This window comes from Mytilus californianus, unplaced genomic scaffold, assembly GCF_021869535.1.
Source record: "Mytilus californianus isolate M0D057914Y unplaced genomic scaffold, xbMytCali1.0.p SCAF_2, whole genome shotgun sequence".
Classification (NCBI taxonomy): domain Eukaryota; kingdom Metazoa; phylum Mollusca; class Bivalvia; order Mytilida; family Mytilidae; genus Mytilus; species Mytilus californianus.
The window spans coordinates 110293364-110317252 of record NW_026262668.1 but is presented as its reverse complement, the minus strand read 5'-3'; the positions used below and the strand labels follow the sequence as shown (position 1 = coordinate 110317252).

General features: G+C 31.8%; 2 protein-coding genes across 10 annotated transcripts in view; both read left to right on the top strand.

Annotated features, from left to right (window-relative positions):
• The window catches only part of LOC127728572 (uncharacterized), an 879051-nt gene that overhangs the window by 781812 nt on the left and 73350 nt on the right, over window positions 1–23889 (top strand). The gene's annotated exons all lie outside the window — the stretch shown is intronic.
• On the top strand, window positions 159–23354 carry LOC127728601 (ubiquitin-conjugating enzyme E2 Z-like). 7 transcript variants are annotated; one of them, XR_007994201.1, is made up of 8 exons: window positions 159–411; window positions 5232–5304; window positions 13193–13380; window positions 15778–15889; window positions 16215–16327; window positions 19097–19187; window positions 19939–21454; window positions 21701–23354. XR_007994201.1 is itself a non-coding variant. In XM_052236146.1 (7 exons), exons 1-7 carry the CDS (start codon window positions 269–271, stop codon window positions 20092–20094), a joined length of 876 nt encoding a protein of 291 aa, XP_052092106.1. In that variant the 5' UTR covers window positions 159–268; the 3' UTR covers window positions 20095–23354. The 7 variants fall into 7 exon arrangements, 1 of the variants encoding a protein (XP_052092106.1); XR_007994200.1 differs by having other exon boundaries at window positions 21640–23354; XR_007994197.1 differs by having other exon boundaries at window positions 21579–23354.

Genomic DNA, 23889 nt, shown 5'->3' with positions numbered 1-23889 from the left:
ATAAAGCAAACGTTTAGACTGTTTTGATCAGTGAAATGTTTGGAAAATGGCATTTTCTTAATAGAATTATACAGCTTTTGTTAGACTATGATTTTCCCTCTTAATCTCTAACTTATGTTTTATATATCATAACCTTTTACTTTTATCATAAATATGCTTACTATGGCAAAAAATATTAAAAAAATACTTATTTCAGTGTAAAATAATTATGTTTTCAAGATTCAGAATTTGATCCTAAGTACTATTTTCAAATGTGAAAGTAGACAAGATGGCGACTTCCAGTGCAGACGAAACAACACAAAAAGATGCAGGAGATCTTTTGGAAAAAATATCTGATAAATGGGATCCCTGTACCTGCAGAGACTGGGAAAATGAGAAACCAACACAGCAGTGCTTTCTCAGGATAAAGAGGTTCTTAAAAAATAGGGAAAAAGAGAAAGGGGCATATATATACTTATGTAGTTATCTCCGTTTAAATAATTATGATGTCATTTAAGCACGATTAGCGTCATAAAAAAACTCGAAGTTGGTCCATAAGTCGTAAAAGATTGTCATCTTCATGTAAAGAAATGTATCTTCATTTTTCGAAGTGAGATATATGTAATCCATTATTAAAAGATACCAAAGGCAAAGGGACATTCAAAATCATGACATACATTTTATGTAAGTCGAAAATAAACTGACAACACCATGGCTTAAAAAGAAATAGACAAACAACAGTACAAAAAAAAAACACAACATAGAAAACAAAAGACTGAGCAACACGAACCCCACCATAACCTGGGGGTGATCTCAGGTGCACCGGAAGGGTTAGCAATAGCAGATCCTGCTCCATGTGTGGGACCCATCGTGTTGCTCATGTAAGTCCAAACCCTGTGATAAGTCTAAATTTGCAGCCCTTTTGTTGTCAATTATAATTAGTGATGCAATATATTGAACCTTTCATCCTCCAAGTGATACGAAAAAACACTTGACACTTTTCAATATGGACGCATAGAAATGCACATTCTGTGCCCCAGTGTAATTGCTAGCAACACCTTAATTAGTACATGGATTAGTCGCACCCAAGGATATTGGGTTTTTACCGACGTGTCATTAATAACCAATTTGAATTCAAGAAATTGACTTAACCATGGCCCAAGACCACAATTAATGACCCCGATTTTCGTTGTCCACGAATATAGTTCCTTTTAATTAGAGTGTATTTTTTCTTAATTTTTTTTCTTTCCCTTCCTCACTCATTTCTTAGTTTTTTTTTTGGGTGGAAATGAAAGAAGAGAGGTGAAATAAACTTTTGGATGTTGTATTTTAACTGATTTTGATATGGAAAGAGTGAGTAGGCCAGGTGCAAAAAGGTGATATTAACAGTTTTCGGAACATCTCTTGACTTGTCCATAGGGGTACATAGGGGTATGGATGTGTATTGGCTAAATTTGTAAGAGTCATTGGTTCAATCTTTCTGAATTTTGGATATATTTTTGGACTAGTACTATACATTACACACACAAAAGATTTGACAAAAATGCATGGTGCAATTTTTTTAATGAAACAAAATGTTATAAAGAACTAATAGAGGAATTTAATTGTGGTCTGTGGCCCCATGTTAACTGTGGATGATAACTTTAAACCAATAGTGAAAAGAAAATGGAAAAATGAAAAAATACTTAAAGGCTAAAAGCCCTCATAACAATACACAGAAAAAAGAAAGAATAATTAAGGTTGAGCAACTCTATACCTGAAGGGAACTCAGGTGAATGGTTGATAATTACTATTTATTTGCATGCTGCATGCTTTGTTTTATTTGTTATTGTATATGTTTTTATATTCTGTGAAAAGATCATTAGAGCTTACGTTTAATTTGTTTGTCAATATGCCGAATCAAAATAAAGTTTTACTTACTTATTTTCTGCTCCAATACTAAATACTGTAAATTCCAAAATTATTGCGAGGTTTTTATTAATGCGAATAATGCGACTCATTGAGTATCGCAATAATAAGAAATCGCATTCTGATATCTGGTACATATATCTGTATGTACATGATGTAGTTTTCCTAAATTCACAATAATTAACTCGCATTCTTGTTCATTCTTCCAAAATCGCAATAATAAATGGACACAAAATTTCTGAATTTACAGTAGTTACTATACAGAGGCTATTTTCACACATCTTACAGTACACACAGAGAGGACATATTCTCATACTCCCAACACTAATTCTGGTGTAACACAGTGTCACACTGAAACACGGATTTCTCTCCCAAAAAACTCCTAGTAATTACTCCCATCTGAGAGGATTTTATGACCTGTTGATTGCAGGTTGAAGTAATAAAAATCAACAAAGCATGACTGTATGGTCTGACAGTGACAGGCAAGGAAACGTAGATTTTTTCATACAATTTCGGTCATTTTGAGATGTCTTAAAAGTTGGTGCCCTTTTTCAAATTGTCGATATCGAATGGTCACTAGATTCATAGCATCAATGAACTTGTATTGGCTGTTTCATCGCATTTACTTTGTGAATTTCTTACCATTTTACTCAAAACCTTTTAAGAACAGTTTAGGGAAGGCAACAGTTTAAATTTGAAATGATTTTAATGACTCAGAATGGTTAATTTCTCAGACATCGCTAAAGTTTCTTTCGATTTTAGACGAAATTTAAACCGAAAGTTATGCAACAATTCATTTCAGGGATTCGTTTTGTTTATCAAATTGACAGGAAATAAACGGGTTTTAAATTTTATTACCTTTGAAAGTGTTTGAATATAATAGATATTAGTTGCACTCGTTTAATTAAGCATGAAATCATTTTGCATTTTACGATTAAGTGTCCTATCTGCTGAAAACAATTAATTTCACGCATGCATATTACATAGTAAATAAAGCACATGTGTTACTCGTGAAAAATTACTTTTTTCTACGTAAATTAAATTAAGTTTTAATTTTCAAATCAGAATTATTGATTATCTTTGTAGAAAAGTAATTAAATAATGAATACAGTTGTCATGGATTTTTAATTTCTTTATGATATTAGTTCTGAGCTTGTGATCATTGTCAGGTGTGAATTAAAAACACAGGTAAAAAGTGATTAGCGATCATTAGCCAATATTTCCCTGAGGCATGATATAGTTATTAGGAGGGCCTTCAGGATTATCAAACTATACTGGAGTGGCAGTTTTGTTACAGGAAAGGGATTTAAAAAAAAAAAGTGCAAAATGGCGATTAAGAAACCCGATCTCAATGAAATGACCGAAATTATTTCTGTAAAAAAATAAAATTTGTCCTAAATCCCAATTTTTTGTTTAGGACAAATAGCTTGCAGCTTAGGACATGACTGGCAAATATGACCGTTTCCCGACCCTTGGTGACAGGTCAACTATTTCTATTACTTCTTCCTATTTCAATTATTTCCTATTAAGTTTTATTTTTGAAAGATATAATAAGGTAATGAAATGATTATTTTAAATTTTACACACATATGTATTTTATTAACATTTGATCTTGTTAGATTGGAAAATTATTTACATTCTTTCATAATCTCATAATCAAGAATGGCAACTTGATATTTACATAAGTTGTATTTATAGTCGGTTTAAAAAATAATAGTAATGAAAAAATAAATAAAAATTGATGAATAAAATAAAATTGTGTAGATATATATATAATCTTCCCTTATTTTTATTATTTAAATTTAGAAAAAGATTGAATAAATTCAGTTAAACATACATGTCTTTATTTTCTAATAATTATACTCCACTTACAGGTGATGTTTTGCTTTGTTTCTATCTAAATTTAATGTCTATACAAAAATACTATGCAGATTTAATTATGTTTCTTAGACCTGTATGAAAACCAACACTAAATATAATTTTAATAAATAAAGTTGTGCAGGATTCTTTAATTAAATCAGATCATATGTCTCTGATTAAATTTAACAAATCTCACACTTACTTTATTATTGTGACTGTCATTTAATGACAGGAAACACAAGAAATGTTTATTGTAGTTAACAACTACTGGCACACTTTAAAGGTAATTATGGCAATAAAAATCATGGTGTTGGGAGAAACCACACCAAGGTAAAAAACAATTAAGGGATTTTATGGAGGAATTACTCCAAGTTTCTCCAAATTTTCTCCAAAGATTTGGAGAGTGTTGCTGGAGTTTTTTCGGTGTGACACCAAGTGTTTGGAGTATGAGAATCAGTACTCTCTGTGTGTACTGTACTACAGAAATTTATCATAAGTTTTTCTGAAATGTTCATGTCTTACAAGCTGACAAGTATTTTTTCTCACAAAATTTTTGTGAAATGAGTCGCTAAGTTTGGGCAAAATTTTGGTTTTCAGATGATATCTTTCGAACCATATGCCCATCTTCAAAAACTTAGCTTAAAATACCATTTAAATTGAACATGACCCCAATTTATTTTAGAATCAGTAGGTCAAGGTAAGAGTATATAGAATGATTTTTTCGGGGAAATTTTGTTGAGGTACAATATCTTTTGACCCATACATCAGATCTGCACAATAATTTTATAACTGTCAATATTGTATTTTTTATGCCCCCGTCGTAGCGGAGTGGGCATTAAGTTTTACCCTTGTCCGTCTGTACGTACGTCCCAAAATTGGTTTCCGTTCTCTAACTTTAGTTTGCCTCAACCAAATGTTATGAAACTTATAAACAATGCTTATTACCTCAAAACACAGATCAAGTTTCAATTTTGGTGGCGTCACTTTTACCTTCTAGAGTTATGCCCCTTTACAAATGGAAAAATTGCTGAATTTTTCGTTTCCATTCTCTAACTTTAGTTTGCCTCAACCAAATGTTATGAAACTTATACACAATGCTAATTACCACAAAGCACAGGTCAAGTTTGAATTTTGGTGGTGTCACTTTTACCGTTCTAGAGTTATGCTCCTTTACAAATGAAAAAATTGCTGAATTGTTCGTTTTTATTCTCTAACTTAAGTTTGCCTCTACCAAATGTAAGAAACTTATGCACAAAGCTTATTACCACAAAACTCAGATCAAGTACAAATTTGGGTAGCGTCACTTTTACAGTTCTTGAGTTATATCCCTTTATTACGTTATATGCAATTGGGGGCATCATCTGTGTCCCATGGACACATTCCCCATTTATTTTTAACTAACTTAGCATTTCAGGATCAATTATTTTTGCTTACTGAAAAGTATTTTGTACCTATGTATAATGTTGATATCAATTTATTTGCAGAGACATTATGGCTATATACAATGAACCACCACCTTTTATCTGTATAGTACCAGACAAAGAAGATATGACAAAGGTAAAAATTAATATCCTAATTAAAATGCAGATATATAAGATTTCTGTCTCTTTAGACTTCTTTTGATTTTAGATTTGATTTAAATCGTTTTTTCCTTAATTCTAAATGGTGTATAATTGAGTTTATACAATCAATTCACAAAGCATATTTTTAATTATCAGTAATTTAAAGTCCTCAAGCTATCAAGAGTTGAAACTTAAAAATTTAATAATTGACTTTTAAAGGCAATGGAAGACTCACTCCGACTCAATATTTTGATATTAATGTAAAAAAATAAAAAAATAAAAAAATAAAAAAAAAGGTCATTGTAACTTTGAGGTAAAAAGTAGCAATAAACTCTTTGATTTCTTGCTAAGAGTTTTTCTTTAAATGGGTGCCAAAGATGAGTTTTTTGTCTCACCTGCAATGAAATTTGCGAAAAGCAAGACATAGGGATTAGCTTATCGGCGGTAATGGCATCAACAATTGTTAAGTTTGCTACTTAAGTTACAATGAGTTAGTTTGATAGGAACTACAAGTGATTGTGATAGATCATTGATATTTAATATAAACTTGCATTACTATCAGTATATATCAGTTTGACGACTATTTTGAGGCCCTGCCCATAGGTCATGGTCATGGTCCAGTGACTGAATTAATTAGCAATTTTCAATGTCAAGTTTTCTGTTTAAGTTAGTATGAGAAGAACAACTTGTGATAAGTCATTGATATTTTGTATGAAGTTGCATTACTATCAGTACATATCAGTTTGACGACTATTTTGAGGCCCTGCCCCCTAGGTCATCGTCCAGTGACTTTGAATTAATTAGCAATTTCAATGTTAAGTTTTCTGCTTAAGGCAGTTTGATAGGTACTACTTGTGATTGATCAATAATATTTTCACTTTTCCGTGGAAAGACCTATTGATTTAGTTCTGATTATAATTGTCCTGCCTTGACAGAGTCAAAAAGCAAGACATAGGTATGCTGTTTCCGGCATCAGCAGCGGAGGCGTCAACAATGTAATAAACTTTATAGTTTGTGATTAGGTCAAGTTTATGGTGAACCACTAGTGGTAGGTCAATGATATTTGGTATGCAGTTGTATTAAAATTGGCACATCTCATTCCCATGGAGATTATTTGGCCCCGCCCCCTCAGTCATGGTCTATATACTTTGAAACTTTTGCTAAGTTTACATGTATAAGTTTGGGATTAGGTCAGTTTATGGGGAACCACTAGTGGTAGGTCAATGATATTTGGTATGCAGTTGTATAAGCATTGGCATATCTCATTTCCATGGAGATTATTTGGCCCAACCCCCTCAGTCATGGTCTATTGACTTTGAAACTTTTGCTTAGTTTACATGTATTAGTTTGTGATTAGATCAGTTTAAGATGAACCGCTAATGTTAAGTCAATGATATTTGGTATGCAAATGTATTGGCATTTGCAAGTCTCATTACAATGGAGATTTTATAGCCCCACCCCCTCATCATGGTTCATTGACTTTGAAACTTTTACATAGTTTACAAGTTAATGTTTGTGTTACGTTTGTTTAAAGGGATGACTTATGATAACTGAATGGTGTTTGGTATGCAGTTGTATTATCATTGGCACATCTCATTTCCATGGAGATTGTTTAGCCCTGTACTTTCAGTCTGTGTTAACAGTTTTTTTTTTTTTTCTTCCTCCACATTTATTTTTTGCAAGAAGATTTTATTTTGCAAGATGTCGCCGAGATATTTGGTATATTATATCTAACAGTTTATACGCTTTTGAAACTGACACAGTTTTATTGTTTAACCTAACACTTTTCTTTGTAAGAGTTATCTCCCCAAACACTGTTTTCTTTGTGATTGCTACTCCTTCACAGCCGTGAAAGTAACCAACAAAATTACCTGTTAATTCCTCAGGATGTAGAAAATCTTTTTTGACAGAAGCGATCCAGAGACTTGATATTAGAGTTATTTCCCCTTAAGTATTTGTAACTGGTAAACCTTAATTGATAGAGACCTGGGGTCATTTAATTTGAGGTCCTGGGTCCACCAGAAAATGAGGTCAATGTCATGTTCTAAATTTTAATATTTACTTCATATTGCTTCTATTCAGAAAGAGTTATAGATATCGACAAGAAAAATTAACCAAAATGTTAGTTGTGACATGTGGTAACTGGAAATTTTTTGTCAAAATGGTACGTGTCAATGTCCCTGAAATGGTCAAATCAACAAATTGACTAATTGTAACTTCAAACTCTGCGTCTATCATTATATGCATGTATCTTATCTCAATCAGTCAATCAATCGATCAATCAATTAACCATCGAACCAACTAATTAGGTACTTCCCCACCTTCTGTCACTCCCTCCCTGATTTTTTTGTTTGTTGAGGGATCACACCTTTATTGAATTGGAAATCACCTTCTGTTCTGTTAACATTACTACAAAAATGCAATCCTATTTATATACAATCATCTGAAATAGAAATCCATCCTGAAAATAATCGAAAAATATGTTGTCAAACTACACACTATAAAATTTCACAAAGGCATGCAATGCACAAACTCTCTTAATCAAGGATCAATTTACCTGTAAAGAAAAGAAAATTAAATCCTTTAGCACAGTGTTTAAACATGTGACCTATCTCCATGATATCTCCATCTGCAAAGAATTAAATTAGACTATCAGTTTGACCATATGTGCTTGGTAACGTCATAATCACATCATCTTGAGCACATGCTACCTTAAATAAAGCAGAGGTTTTCCCCAATCTCCAGGTCAGATTTCCTTACAAAATTAAAAAAAAAATGCACACACAATAAAACATGAAATCAGAGGTTCCGTAGAAAATGTAAAATTTATAACAAGGAAGATGTAAGGATTTTTTTTCATTAGGGTCACAAGGGTGTCCGTTTAGCTGTGTGGTATGTATAAGTACGCAGCCACGTTCAGTCAGAATGGGAACTTGAATTCCGATGTCTCATGTAGAAAGTGCCATGCAAAATTTTATGCAATCAATTTATAGTCAATCAATCAATCATGTTTTAGTCCCATGTGTTTAATAGGGGATTCAGTATTTCATTTCTTTCTATTTCGCTTGTTCTAAAAATCTGGTCCCATGTGTTTTTAACAGTTTAATCAGTCAACCAATCAATCAATCAATATTCAATCATGTTTTAAAAAAGGAAAGACCGATAACAATTGTTTTAAAAAAAAATTGTCAATTGATTTATATTTTTTATAAATTTGCATTACTATCAGTACATATCAGTTTGATGACTATTTCAAGGCCATGTCCCTGTAAGTCATGGTCCAATTTTCAAAGTTAAGTTTTCTACTTTAGTTAGTTTGATAGGAACTACTTACAATAGACAACAATTTTCTTTAAAGTTACATTACTGGTTGTTCATCTCAGTTTGCCCACTAGTTGATGGTCCAGTGACTTTGAATTACTTAGCTGTTGCTGTCCATCAGATTGTCTTTTTTCTGAATTTTATGCCAACAGGCGAGTCATATCTCTGTGTCAACAGTTTATTGTTACTTTATGATAAGTTAAATTTATGCAGGAATAATTTAAAGGTTTCAAACAGGGAAAATTGACAAAAAATGACCAAAAAATCATTTATACAAATACCACTTTTTATTGCCCCGTCATAAAGTGGATGGGGCCATATAGTGTTACCCTTATCTGTCATTCTGCAACCAACAGTTACACAGACTTTTTTTCTAAACGTCTTCACATATTGAGCTGATTTATAGAATGTGAGTCTACTATGATGAGTTACAGATCGAGATTTATATTTGGGTCTGCTCCACTGATTTTTTGGACTTTGAACATTTTGTGAAAATAACAGTTATACAGGCTTTTTATGCCCCCGCTGTCACCGGAAGGGGCATTAATTGTTACCCTTGCCCGTCCTTACGTACGTCCCAAAATTGGTTTCTGTTCTCTAACTTTAGTTTGCCTCAACAAAATGTTATGAAACTTCTACACAATGCTTATTACCATAAAACACAGATCAAATTTGAATTTGGGTGGCGTCACTTCTTTCGTTCTGGAGTTATGCCCTTTATATATGGAATAAAATGCTCCGCTGGGGCGCAGCTTGATATGACCGCAGTGGTCGAACCCTGAACAGTTGGGGAAAGTATGGACACAACATTCAAGCTTGATACAGCACTGAATTTGGATTGTAATTAAATATTTGACACAGCATAGGTTTCTCACACAGAATGAAAGTGGTCTAAGAACTTAAAAATTTTTAATTTACCTATTAAAACCATATCATTATTATTTGCTTTAATATATAAATCAGAAATAACCAATTTAAAATGGAAAATTTTAAAGAAAAAAAAATGAAAAAAAAATCCCCCCCCCCCCAAATTTTTTGAACCCCCTTATGATTCATCACCCCCAAACTCAATCCCAGCATTCCCTTTGTGGTATGGTACCTTGCAGTACAATTTCAGAGAGATCCATTCACTTGACACAAGTTATTGTCTGGAAACTAGAAAAATGCTTGTTTTTTGGCCCCTTTTTGGTCCCAAATTCCTAAACGTTTAGGGCAATTACCCCCAAACTCAAATCCAGCTTTCCCTTTGTGATATGGAACCTAGTAGTACAATTTCATAAAGATCCATACACTTACACACAAGTTATTGTCCTGAAACTAGAAAAATGTTTGTTTTTTTGCCCTTTTATGGCCCCTAATTCCTAAAAATTTGAGGGAATTACCCCCAAAATCAATCCAAACCTTCCCTTTGTGGTATGGTACCTTGCAGAACAATTTCAGAGAGATCCATACACTTGAACACAAGTTATTGTCTGGAAACTAGAAAAATGCTTATTTTTGGCCCCTTATTCCTAAACTTTTTGGGCAATTACCTGCAAACTCAAACCCAGCTTTCCCTTTGTGATATGGAACCTTGTAGTACAATTTCATAAAGATCCATACACTTACACACAAGTTATTGTCATGAAACTAGAAAAATGCTTGTTTTTTGCCCCTTTTTGGCCCCTTATTCCTAAAATTTTGAGGCAATTACCCCCAAAATCAATCCCAGCATTCCCTTTGTGACATGGAACCTTGTGATACAATGTCAGAGAGATCCATACACTTACACACAAGTTATTGTCATGAAACTAGAAAAATGCTTGTTTTTTGCCCTTTTTGCCCCTTTTTGGCCCCTAATTTCTAAAATTTGGAGGCAATTACCCCCAAAATCAATCCCAGCATTCCCTTTGTGATATGGAACCTTGTGGTACAATGTCAGAGAGATCCATACACTTACACACAAGTTATGTCTGGAAGTTACAAAAATGCTTATTTTTGGCCCCTTATTCCTTAACTGTGGGTACCATAACCCCCAAAATCAATCCCCACCTTCCTTTTGTGGTATTGAACCTTATGGTAAAATTTCATAGAGATCCATTCACTTTAACTAAAGTTAGAGTGCGAAAACTAATGTGTCTTCGGACGATGACGACGCCGGACGACGAGGCATACGTCATACCAATATACGACCACAAAAATTTTGCAGAAATAATTGGCTTTGGACTTTGAAAATTTCATAAAAATAACAGTTATATAGACTTTTTTTCTACACGTCTTCACATATTGAGCTGATTATTAATATGTAAGTATACTATGATGAGTTACAGATTGAGATTATGTTTGGTTCCGCTCCATTGATTTTTGCCGAAAATACAGGCTTTGGATTTTGAAAATTTTGTGAAAATAACAGTTATACGAACTTTCGTTCTCAAATTTCCACTCCTAAAAATGGCTTCAAGTTTTTTTACCAGCAGGGCCGAGATGAAATTCAAGATTTGATTGATTGATTGATAGATTGATGGTGTTTAACACCACTTTCAGCACTCTTGACTATATCGTTGCAGCCACTTTACATTCCTGGAGGAAGCCTGAGTGCCAGGAGAGAAACACTGATCCTAGGCAGAAAAATCCTAGTCTATTAAAATCGTAGTCAAATGCACCTGCGTGAGTGGGGTCTGAACTCACAATCTCATGGTTGACAGGCTGATAGTTGCTGTAGATGAACTACTTAAATCACTTTGCCACTCATTTAAAAGTGTAAATTGTTGAGCTTTTACTTTTCATTCAAAAACACATTTTAAATTTTATCCGGTGTTATTTAGGTTTTGGACACACATTTCTATGGCAATACTCAGATGTCAACATCAGTTAATAATCAGTAACAGACAATATAAACTGTTATCACAAAGATATGTCTTGCCTTTTTGTAATTTTGATAATGCAAATGTTGAAATTAAAATAGCAATACTTTAATATGTAAGTTATGCAAATATTCAAAGTTGATGAACCATGACTGAAGGTACATGGGTAAACAATCTCCATGGAAATGAGATGTGCCAATGCTAATACAACTGCATACCAAATACCATTGACTTATTATAAGTCGTTCTCTTTAAACAAACCTAAACACAAACATTAACTTGTAAACTATGTAAAAGTTTCAAAGTCAATGAACCATGATGAGGGGGTGGGGCTATATAATCTCCTTGGAAACAATACTTGCAAATGCCAATAAATTTGCATACTAAATATCATTGACTTAACATTAGCAGATCTTAAACTGATCTAATCATAAACTAATACATGTAAACTAAGCAATAGTTTTAAAGTCAATAGACCATGACTGAGGGGGCGGGACCAAATATTCTCCATGGAAGTGAGATGTGCTAATGCTTATACAATTGAAAACCAATTAACATTTGCCTACCACTAATATTTCCCCTTGAACTGACCTAATCACAAACTAATACATATAAACTAAGCACAATTTTCAAAGTCAATAGACCATGACTAAGGGGGTGGAGCCAAATAATCTCCATGGAAATGAGATATGCCAATGCTTATACAACTGCATACCAAATATCATTGACCTACCACTAGTGGTTCCCCATAAACTGACCTAATCACAAATACATGTAAACTAAGCAAATGTTTCAAAGTCAATAGACCATGACTGAGGGGGCAGGGCCAAATAATCTCCTTGGGAATGAGATGTGCCAATGCTAATACAACTGCATACCAAATATGATTGACCTACCACTTGTGGTTCACCATAAACTAGACCTAATCACAAACTAATACATTGTTGACAACGCTGCCGACGCCGGAAACAGCATACCTATGTCTCGCTTTTTGACTCTGTCAAGGCGAGACAAAAAACACATTCAATCTCAACATGAGAAAGAGTGGCAAATAATCTCTGAATAATGTCCATTTTGAATTGGATATAATATTCGGTGATGTTTTTGATATTTTGAAATACAATATCATGAACATCATACAGCTATTCTATCACATTCCTGTTCAAGTCTGTTGCTCTAGCTTATTGGAATACACAAAATGCTGGCTAGTTAATTTCAATCCCTGCAATTTCTGGTAAATTTAGTATATTTAGGATGATGATGATGATGGATGGCTGCTTAACGTCTAGCAGCAAATTTATATGCATATTCAGGACGAGAACATGTTAATGTAATATGAATATTAACCCTACTTTGTACTAGACCAACATGCTAAGCCGGATTTTTAAGGTGCTAGTTCACAACTTGAAGGTAACAGTCTGCAGGAAGACATATCACCTTACCCAGACACATTATTCTAACTCTGAGCCAACCAGTCTTTGCTCTTACTCCCTAATGCTGCATGCTTAGTGACCAATTTTTTAGTCACTTCAGCAAAAATTCATAAATTATTCACCAGAGTTTGTATACTACAAATGTATGTACAAGTAGCAAAAAGGTAACAAACAAACAATGTAATTCAAAAATCTTATCTTTAAAATGTACTTTTGAAGATTTTTATAGAAATTGTTTCATGCAAAGAATCATTTAAGTATTATAACTTAGAACTTTGTCTTTCAGATTCATGCATTAATCACAGGACCATTTGACACGCCATATGAGGGAGGTTTTTTCCTTTTTCTAATACGATGTCCACCAGATTATCCTATCAGACCACCTCGAGTAAAACTGCTAACAACAGGCAACAAAGAAGTCAGATTTAATCCCAATCTATACAAAAATGGAAAAGTCTGTTTAAGTATTTTAGGGTAAGACCATGAAAAGAGAAATTACTTAAAATTTTGGTGGATAAGTTAATTTGTAGTAATACTGCTGATGCTATAAAGTATTTTGATATTACTGTGACTTGACTGTTAGTGTTGCTCTCCACCTATTGCAACTTATTCAAAATTCTGACCAAATTGCAATTTGTTTTGTAATACCAAACTGTTCAACTGGTCAGAAATTTGTACAAACTGCTGTAGAAAACCACAGTCAAGTCGTGAAAGTGCAAGGCGATAAAATAAAGCATACTTACAATCCTATAAGACTTTAATTCCACTTCAATGTTATTATGAAAAATCAGTCTAACAGTTTGTATTGTAAATTCACATATATTTTACTGAATATAAGATGTTTTAATTCAAATGATGTCTGATTCTCATGAATATAGAAGATTTTTTGAAAGAAAAATTGTATGAAAGCTTAGTTTGGACATTTTTATAGCAATTCAAAATTACTACCTATCACCTTTAGCATGACAATAACAACAGAGTAGGTGTGTTCGAATAACAAATTTTTACTAAAAGTACTTGACGACAGACTTTCCAAGTGGATCTTAAAAATGCATAACTTCAAAAAAACTTAATTTTTTGTGTGTGTTATCTAGGGTAATTAGTCTTCAACCTCTGACAATTTTTAGTCTGCCCTTCCACGAAATATTTAATTAGAATTTTTTTAAATGTTTTTGAACTTTCGAAAATTCCACTGGACCACAGATCAGACAATAGTTATAAGTTGACTAAATGCAGAAAAGTACATTAAACGATGCTCAATAGCTAGTAGATACATTTGTCTTTTGAAATACAACTGGTATATAAGGATCGTAAAAGTGCTACGTGGATAAATTTATCAGTTTTCAAGAGCGGAATTGGCAGCGTGTCATTCCTACAATGGCTTCCATTTTTACGATTGTAAAAATTAGCTGGCGTAATGGGGAGATAATTTTGACGAAGTAGAATCCTGACTGTTACAGTCAAGTCACAGTAAGAAAAATCCCACTTGACTTGAAAGCCAAGTGGGATTTTTTTAATGCATTGTGATGAATACTGATATGACCAAGGGTATCTATAGTTTTTGTCAATTGTGACTGATTTAATTACATACAACTGAAAAGATATTACTAATTTCAGTCAATTTCAATTTTTGAGGTAAAGATTGCATGTAGTAAAAACCCTTATGGACCTGGCTTCATAGTTATATTTTCCAGACAACATCACTACTTTAGAGAGAACAATAATAAAGTGCATTGAGGTGATCATTCTTTTCATCGTTTCTATGTACATATCAATGAAATATATACTCAGATATTCAAGTTACAAAATGATGTATAAAAGGATACTTGTCAAGAAATTTAATAAATTGTGCATGGTGCATGCATTCTTTTTCTAAAGATAACAATGACATCACTGTCACTGCAAAATGAATGTAATATTTAAAGTTGAAGTTATCACCCTTATCCATATTGTACATAGTTGAACCACCTACAATTATGGACAAAGGAATTTAAGATATTGCCATATAATGGAAATAAATGTTTAAGTTTTAGTTCCTAATGGGAAATGGATATGGTCTTTACCCTTCAGTGCTTTATAAGCACTTTGATTTAACCTTCAGTGCTTTATAATCACTTTGATTTAAATTGCCAAGACTATTTTGTGACACCTTTTTTTGGTCAGATATAACATTTTTTATTTTAAGTTCTGAAGTTTTAAATACAATACTTTTCCAAAAATAAAACTACTGCCACTCAGTATTGTATGATAATCCACAAGGTTTCTCAAGTTACCTTTTAATGACTCCTAGCAGTATCAGAGGATTTACTTCATTATTTAATCATTTTTCAGCTAAGGCTATCTTCAGTTTAGAATTAGAATTTCAAAATTTTTGTTCATTATAATCTTGAGAAAATTTGGATTCCAGTGATATATAGTTTTATACAAATATCTTTATAAACAAAACCACCTCTAAGAAGACACCTAAAATTTATTGTTATACAGAAAAATGTTGATTGCACTTATAACTTAAGCACTTCAACTCTTTCAAAAATATATTCTTGCATTTACATGCATTAAAAAGACAACTATAAACTTAAATAGAGTTAGAACTACTTCAGTGATAGCAAATTGTTTTTTTGTGCTGAAATATTTTAACATCCTAGAATATGTTGACAATACCTGCCAATAAACGTGTTATGATAAAGTAATTAGTGTCTACTTGAGTTCATTGCTGTCCATAGCTAATGTCAATGGATGTAAAAGCTAAGATTCACTAAACAAATTACTTAGTCTTAAAATTGAAATCTGAGATTGTAGTTTTACTGTCAACAGTGTTTAGAGTAACAATATTAATGTGTATTAATATAATGTTATGATTTAATTTTTTAGGACATGGGCCGGTCCAGCCTGGAGTCCAGCACAAAGTTTATCAAGTATTTTGATTTCCATACAGTCATTATTAAATGAGAAACCTTACCACAATGAACCAGGATTTGAATGGGTATTTAATCATTTTATTTCTGATAAAAGAAAAGAAAACAATTTTATTCACAACCAAATATTTAATCTAAAGAATACTTTGTGGCTTTGCTAATTTTCCAATTATTAAGGGGACCATCATTTGAATTTTCTGGGAAAACATGCCATTTTGATTTCAGTTTAAAAAGACTTTTAGTTTTTTTTTTCAGTTTTAAGGTAATCTCAACTGCCAAACTGCATATTCTTTAGGAAATTTTACATATACATAAACCAGAATAAAATAGTACCAGTTGGGTAATGTTTGCTCCTTTACAGTATTACAAAATTTTTTTAATTCTATTTGGTAGGAAAGAAATCCTGGAGATGCACAACGATATAATGATGTTATTCGTCATGAAACATTAAGAGTAGCTGTATGTGATATGTTAGAGAGAAAATGTCCGTGTCCTGAAAGCTTGTAGTAAGTTTGCACAATTTATTGACTTGCAAAGTTCTTATAAAGAATAGCCAAATTCATAACTTAAAGTGTTAGTTTATGGGCATTTTTGAAATAAGCGAAACTCTGAACAAATATCCATATTCATATTCATATTATTCAGTTGGATTGTCAACTTGAGATTACCGAAATTTTTTGTATGCTTGACAAAATGTACACAGAAATTGTTTTGAGTCTTAAGGGTCAAAATTACCTTTTTTACATTTTTTTTGGTCAAATGATTATCTTGGGATCACACTGTTTAGTTTATTTCAACCAGTCCTAGTTTTATGCTTGGGAAAACTCATACATTTAAAAAATGAAAACTCAGAAATTATTGCAAGGTTTTTATTAATGCGAATAATGTGACTGGGTGAGTATAGCAATAATAAGGATTTGCATTCTGACATCTGTATGAAGCTTTTACTGAAATCGCAATTATTAATCTCAAATTTTACTTCAGTCTTCAATAATCACAATGATAAATGCACGCAATAATTTCTGAATTTACAGTATAACTTTTAGAATACAAATAATATATATATATATATATATATATATTTATATACACAAGTCTAAATTGAAAACAACGTTCAAACCTATGATTGCGTTGGATAAAAACCACAATTTTTATACGTGTGCATGCAAAACAAAGTTCTTGGTAGAGGGGTCTAAATATATATATATATATATATATATATATATAAACAAGTCTAAATATATGTATGAAAATGACCATTTGATTTTCTTCTTTTTACTTGTGTATGTTAATCAAACGACAATCAAACAATCATATAACTTGGTACTCATTGTAAATTCATTTTTGTGTGCATTTATTATTGTGATTGTTGAACAAAGGACAACAATGCATGATTACTGGTAATTATGATCATTTATATCCTATGAATCTATCCTGTCACAATTTATGAAATAATTTTAAAAAAATGTAAAATTGCTAAATTTACAGTAGCCTATGATAATGTTTCATTTTGCTGGAAACAGTAATGTATTTTGTTTGTTTTCCTTCTATATGATATAAAAGTAAGGAGATGAGGTACGATTGCCAGTGAGACAACTACCCATCGGATTTACAGATGACATGGATGTAAAGCAACTATAGGTCATTGTTTGTTTCTTAATTATTCAAGTTAAATGATGAACTTTATTTATATGCACAAAGAATTTAATTAGAATTAACTGTCTTTACCAATAAATATATCAATGATATGGATGAAAATATCCAGTTTTAAATCTAACTCCTAAATGTTGTGCAGTTAGTTGAGAAGCAGCAAAGATGAATTTTCAAGTCTATTGTTGGACACAGTTGGGGATTGAACCCACAACTTTAATGATATGAAAAGAAAGAAGAATATTTGTTATTAAATACTTGATTTGTATGCCCCCCGCCGTCACCAGAGGGAGCATTAAGTGTTGCCCTTGTCTGTCCATCTGTCTGTACATCTGTCCCGAAATTGGTTTCTATTCTCTAACTTTAGTTTGCCTCAACTAAATGTTATGAAACTTATACACGATGCTTATTACCACAAAAAACAGATCAAGTTCGAATTTGGGTGGTGTCATTTTTACCGTTCTCGAGTTATGCCTTTATAATGTTATATGCAAGCAGGGGCATCATCTGTGTCCCATGGACACATTCTCCATTTATTTAATAAAATTTCATAATAATATCAATTATAAAAATGATTAAAATAGTTGAAGAATTTGAAAAGAAATAAGGGTGCCCACTACTTTGTCACAAAATAAAACAGGAAGAAAATCGTTAACAACATTTGAATCAACCATTTCATGCATTCCTTGATTGAGGTACTGAATAAACCCCACACCGACCAGGCAATTTGAATTTTAGAGTAAAATCCTGCGGAATATAAATCCTCTAATTTGGTAGTTTAGTAAAATTTATTTATACTCCTTCTAAGCTTATAGACTGTTCTCACCAGATGGCTTTTTTCTGGGGAACTTTAGCAGCTACGAAGCAAGTTTATATCCATGTATTGTAATGAGTGTTAAAAAGGCCAGACAAGAAACATGACTATAAGTTAAGAGCTTTCTGCATTGGATTCTTTACAAAATTGTATATTTTAGAGATAACTGTATTGTATTTGAAGCTTTGCGGACGTCCATTGGTAGTTTTACTGTCGCAAATTTAGTTTACCTGGCGACCCGTAGCGGAGACAGGTAAACAGATATTTGCGACAATAAAACTACCGATGGATGTCAGCAAAACTTCAAATACAATACAGTTATCTCTATTCTAATGCAAAATAAACAAATTATTCAATTTTAGTCATTATTTCAGTGTAAAATTTTCATTAAATGAAAATTCCGCGAAATGATGTTATCTTCTTTGGCGCCATAACTAGGTGACGTCATAGGTATGCTTCTGGCATCAAACGTAAACACCGGGCGTTTTCTGGCTTCTTGTTCGCTTCAGAATGTAATAAAATTTGATAAAAAGAAGATTTCTAGGTGCAAAATGTGAATTTTTTTGCTTATTATTGGAGAAATTACATGTCAATACATTCTGGAATTCAAAATGTCAGCTTCCTTAGTTACAGACAGGGAGATAGAGAATTTTACGCTTATTGTCATCCATTCAGAAACATTGATACAAAATAATTGCATTAGAATTCTACATTGATTAAATATCTGTAAATTATTGTTGCTCAGATTGTTACACAATTACCAAATATATCACTTATTTGTCTTAACTGATAAATTTTTAATCTATTTCAGTGATGTAATGGAATCCTCATTTCTAGATTATTATGAATATTATGAAACTGTGTGCAATTCTAACATGTCCAAACAAGGTCAATCGATGCAGGTAACTATATAAGTAACTTGTAAGGTCAAGTCACTCTTATTTATTGTTATCATATGATAAGGTATTTCAAAATAGCATTCACGTTACAGACTGTTTAAGGGCCAGTTTGGGGCTGTGGGGTGTTAGATCATTTTCCATTTTTGAAACACATAGAAATTGTCAATCAAGAATTGGTGTGGTGACTTTCTGTTTCTAAATCTTAATGGATCCTTACTCAAGCAGAAAAACCACACATCATTTATTTCCTCATTCATTTTCTCCATGGCCCCCTTTGTTTTTGCATCATGAGTCCAAAAATTGTCATATCTATGATGGTCACAATCAAAATATATAATAAGATGACTGAGATAAATATTTTAAACACATTTAGAATAATAATAAAGATCCTTCATTTTGTAATTAAATCACCATTAATAGAATGAGCCAGCTAGTTACCATACATGTCAGGTGATAAACCTGATATTTTTTGGAGTATCCACTCTTCAAGGGTTTATTGGAATTGTCATCCTATCAAGACTATTTATTTGATTTTTACACAACTATCAAATTCAGGAACAAATAGACAATTTATTACATGGTTAACAACACTTATCAAATTTTGCCACTTTGATGCTGATAGGCGATCCAACTTGGTTTTGTTTTGTTTTTCTGTTGGTTTTCCAAATTACACTGTTCTACATGTTATAATGATATTTTTTTTGCTGATAGCTTGTGTTGTGAATTTTTTTCTCATTAAAATGTATTCTTGTAGGATCCCTTTGGTGACAGGAGGAAGCAATTTGATTACAAAGGCAATTTAAAAAGACTTAATGTAGTTAAAAAGAAACTTGAAGAGAAACTGAAGACCAAACCATTATCAGATGATGAAGATTCAGATCTAGACACAGACTCCAGTACTAATAGATGATATACCAATATAGACTGCTTTCTGCAGTGTTTCTGATTTAGACACACACTCTATTACAAATAGATGACATAGCAATATAAACTGCTTGCTGCAGTGTTTAATGATCTCTAAATGAAGTAGTGAATTCTTATTGCATAGTTACACCAGCCAATAACAATACTGTTTGTTTGCTAGCAATAACTAAAGCTTTGCTCTTATGAATGTTCATAATTATGGTAGACAACATAAGTAGTGTTGAAATGAAGCTCCTTCTTTATTAGTCCCCTATCGACGAAGTCGAAGTGGACTTTAGGTTTGCACTCCGTCTGTCTGTCTGTCTGTCTGTCTGTCTGTCTGTCCGTCAGTCCGTCAAATCAGTTTTCCACACTTTTTTTTCCTCATGCTTGAAGATATTGATTTGAAATTTGGTATATAGTTTTATCCTAACAAGTTACAAATCAAGTTAAAATAATGTTTCGGTCTGATGATAATGTGCAGAGTTATGGTCCTTGGACTTAGAAAATTCACTCAAATAATCAGTTTTCCACACTTTTTTTTGTCATGCTTAAAGATATTGATTTAATAATTGGTATACAGTTTTACCCTGACAAGTTACAGATCAAGTTTAAATAATGTTTCGGTCTGATGATTTTGTTTAGAGTTATGGTCCTTGGACTTAGAAAATTCACTCAAATAATCAGTTTTTCACACTTTTTTCGTCATGCTTGAAGATATTGACTTGATATTTGTTATGTAGTTTACACCATGACAATTTATTGATCAAGTTAGCATTCTGTTCCAGTACAATGAATTCTTAACCGGTAGGGGACTATGTATTGCCATGCAATACTCTCAGAATTTTTGTTTCAAATATTTTGATATCTGCTGTTAAAATTTTAAAATTCTTAATGCCTAAGGCACTTGTGGCTATTTTGATGGCCCTTCAGTTTTCATCATAATTTTCAACACACATGATTGTATATTTATTACAAGAACTTAATATTTCACATAAGGCTACCGGTATATATATAGGTTTTCAGCAGGACCCTTAATGACACGTCTTAATCTCAGTTAATCTGAAAATACAGAATATTAACCAGGACATTTTTTATGACCTCAGTTAGTGAGTAATAATTGGGAATCATATCTATTGGTCCCAGGTTACAAATACAAAAAGTCTGCAGCTTTGTTAACTAATTTATCTTTGTACAAATCACTCTGTAACTACATCATGCCACACATCTTGGTCATTAGTAGTAGTTTTGATTATTGATAAAGTAGTTATAACTATGCAATAGTAACAAGTTGTTCTCCTGAATATTCTCTTTCATGTGTGTTCAACAGGATTGACTATGTTCTTCATGCCACCTTACCCCAAAAGGTTATACAATAAGTTGTACATCATGATTTGATTGTTTTCTTCATGCCACCTTACCCCAAAAGGTTATACAATAAGTTGTACATCATGATTTGATTGTTTTCTTCATGCCACCTTAGCTGAAAAGGTTATACAATAAGTTGTACATCATGATTGATTGTTTTCTTCATGCCACCTTAGCTGAAAAGGTTATACAATAAGTTGTACATCATGATTGATTGTTTTCTTCATGCCACCTTAGCTGAAAAGGTTATACAATAAGTTGAACAACAAGAGTCAATCCATCAGTAGCATTATACCTTGTTTAGGAATGTATTTTATAAATGCAATTAATAATTAGCAATCATTAGCAAAAAAGCTGTATGGTTGCCTATAATTGCTTTCATCTACTTCATTTGAACTTTGGTGAATAGTTGTGTCATTGGCAATCACACATCTTATTTTTATACATATATAAATAGGCTGCATTCATTAAAATTTCAGTCCAACATTTAAACATGACTACTTGCTTTAGAAGCAATGCTTGGTTTCAGACAGACTTAGGTTATAAAGATGAGTTACTAAGGAAGTTAAGAAGTTGGTTTTTTTATATTGCTTTCTAAGGGATGTGTGATATTTCATGGCATAACCCCATGGATAAAATGTAGATTTTTCTTTTATTACATGTTTTGTACTACTGTATCAAATAGTGCTACCTCTTAGATAAGGGCAGTTTCAGAATTAAACACATTGGAGGCACTCTTTTAAACCCTAACCACCCATGATATAAAACTTTAATTTTACTTACAATTCATCAAAAATTCTAGGGAACAAGCAACCACCCACAACTAATTATTTGGTTGCCTCTAATACCATTTGTGTTATTTAACAATGTATTCCTGAATCCACAAAAAAAGAATTAAGCCACAGTTTGTTTTCTTTAATAATTTTACAAAATCTCTAAATTTATAAATGGTATTTATCATGGCCTGTTTATTTTCAGATTAACACTGTGTAATATAATGCACTAATCTTTATGTTAATGTCTATATCATGTACATAGTTTGTTGAGTTTAAAATAGTTATATATATATTTGTGTAATTTAGAAAATAGAAAGAGAATGTTTAATATATTTTCTTCAATGTGATCTTTCCAATGACAGAAGAAAATATATGAAACATCATTTTTATGATTCTTTTTTATTGTTACTTGTGAAATGGAGTATTTTATATTTAATTTTTTTTTCTATTTATCATAGACAGTTTTATTTATAGCATTTGTTAAAAGCATATAGCATAATTGTGAATGAAAATAACAAGTTCATACATTTTTTACAAATTTTGTAATATAAATCAGTGCTATATACCTTATAACTATGATATGAGAATTGAACAATACTTTTAATTGTCAGTCATTCCCTACATCATGGGACTAAATGTGTTCACCATAGCTTTCAAGTATACAAAGTCAAGTAAGTTTTATTAAGCATATATGTTCAAACAAAAAACTTGTATATTAGTATTGCAATTTGAAAAAAACATTGCCTTTGAAGGCCTAATTTTTGGCCTAAATATTTGTCTATACAATTTTATTACATCTTGTTTATATATCACTATCTTTATACCGGTATTATTGCGTAAATCTTTGGACTTTTAAAAATATTTCATGTTTGTTTAGCATCTTCAATTCTTCATCTCAAGTTCAGTCCTGTGAGAGCTGCAAATTTGCAGATAAGAATTTAAAAATTTCCCACTGTAATTTCATACCAGAATTTACGACAAACAGGACGACTCTTCCTTGTGTATTGTTAAGTTTGCTTCTTTGATCTGTTATCACATTTGTACGGAGTTTACATATACAGGTATCAGTTTACTTTTATTGCGAACCCAATGAAAGTTTTCCACAGTGCCATCTCTATCTTGACCAGGTATTTAAACTTTTGCAAGTTCTCCTGTCCTATTGAATAAATACAATAGCTATTGTTCTCTGTGTAGTTTATTCTCTGGGACCTTTAAATTTCTTCTAAGAGAAATCTATCATTCATTGATTAAATTACCTGAGTAAAAAAAAATTCTTACATGTAGACAAAAATACTTTTTTTATACTCATTAATTGCGTGTGATGATGTAGTTATTCAATATTAATAATATATTTTCATTCAGTTCAATATAAACATTGATTCAATCATAAAAAGTTGATTTCTGACAAAACTTTCAACATTGTTCCTTTTAAAAAAAAATTGTTTGACATAAATAAGAACTTGAAAATAATGATGTTTCAAATTAAGATCTTCTTAAATGTATTCTATAACCAAACAAAAAAAAAATCAAATTTCAATAGGAACATTGATAAAACTTTTTTTAGAAATCAACTTTTTATGATTGAATCAATGTTTATATTAAACTGAATGAAAATATATTATTAATATTGAATAAATACATCATCACACGCAATTAAT